At 59.9% G+C, this 713-nt stretch overlaps 1 protein-coding gene across 1 annotated transcript in view; it reads right to left on the minus strand.

Annotated features, from left to right (window-relative positions):
* Nucleotides 1–91, minus strand: part of LOC110391831 (selenide, water dikinase 1-like) — a gene marked incomplete at its 5' end in the record, with an annotated part of 10,547 nt that extends 10,456 nt beyond the window's left edge. Inside the window, 1 exon segment of the mRNA XM_021383780.1 lies at nt 1–91. Within this exon segment, the coding sequence (XP_021239455.1) occupies nt 1–91 (91 nt within the window).
* Between the last annotated feature and the right edge of the window lie 622 nt (nt 92–713).

The following is a 713-nucleotide window of genomic DNA, read 5'->3' on the forward strand; positions in this document are numbered from 1 at the left end:
TGAGCGTGGCCATGCTGAACATGGCCTCCCTGTAGGCCACCTCCACCTCCTCGCGCGTCACCACCAGCTTGATCTTGTTCCAGCGCTCCGGCTGCGGGGACACGGCCGCGCTCAGGGGGACACCCCAAAGACAACGGGGTGACCCCAAAGACAACGGGGTGACCCCAAAGACAACGGGTCGGCCCCAAAGGCAACCGGGTGGCCCCAAAGGCAACCGGGTGGCCCCAAAGCCAACGGGTCGGCCCCAAAGGCAACACGTCAAACCTAAAGTCAATAGGTCGGCCCCAAAGGCAACGGGGGGACCCCAAAGACAACGGCGTGACCCCAAAGGCAACATGTCAAACCTAAAGTCAATAGGTCGGTCCCAAAGGCAATGGGGTGACCCCAAAGGCCACGGGTCGGCCCCAAAGGCAACGGGGTGACCCCAAAGGCAACGGGGTGACCCCAAAGCCAACAGGTAGAGCTCCAAGTCAACGGGTCAAACCTAAAGTCAATAGGTCAGCCCCAAAGGCAACGGGGTGATCCCAAAGGCAATGGGTCATCCCCAAAGCCAATGGGTAGACCTCAAAGACAATGAGGTGACCCCAAAGCCAGTGGGTAGACCCCAAAGCCAACGGGGTGACCCCAAAGCCAACAGGTAGAGCTCCAAGTCAACAGGTCAAACCTAAAGTCAATAGGTCGGCCCCAAAGGCAACGGGTCGGCCCCAAAGCCA

The sequence above is a fragment of the Numida meleagris genome, unplaced genomic scaffold (assembly GCF_002078875.1).
Source record: "Numida meleagris isolate 19003 breed g44 Domestic line unplaced genomic scaffold, NumMel1.0 unplaced_Scaffold535, whole genome shotgun sequence".
In the NCBI taxonomy this organism is placed as follows: domain Eukaryota; kingdom Metazoa; phylum Chordata; class Aves; order Galliformes; family Numididae; genus Numida; species Numida meleagris.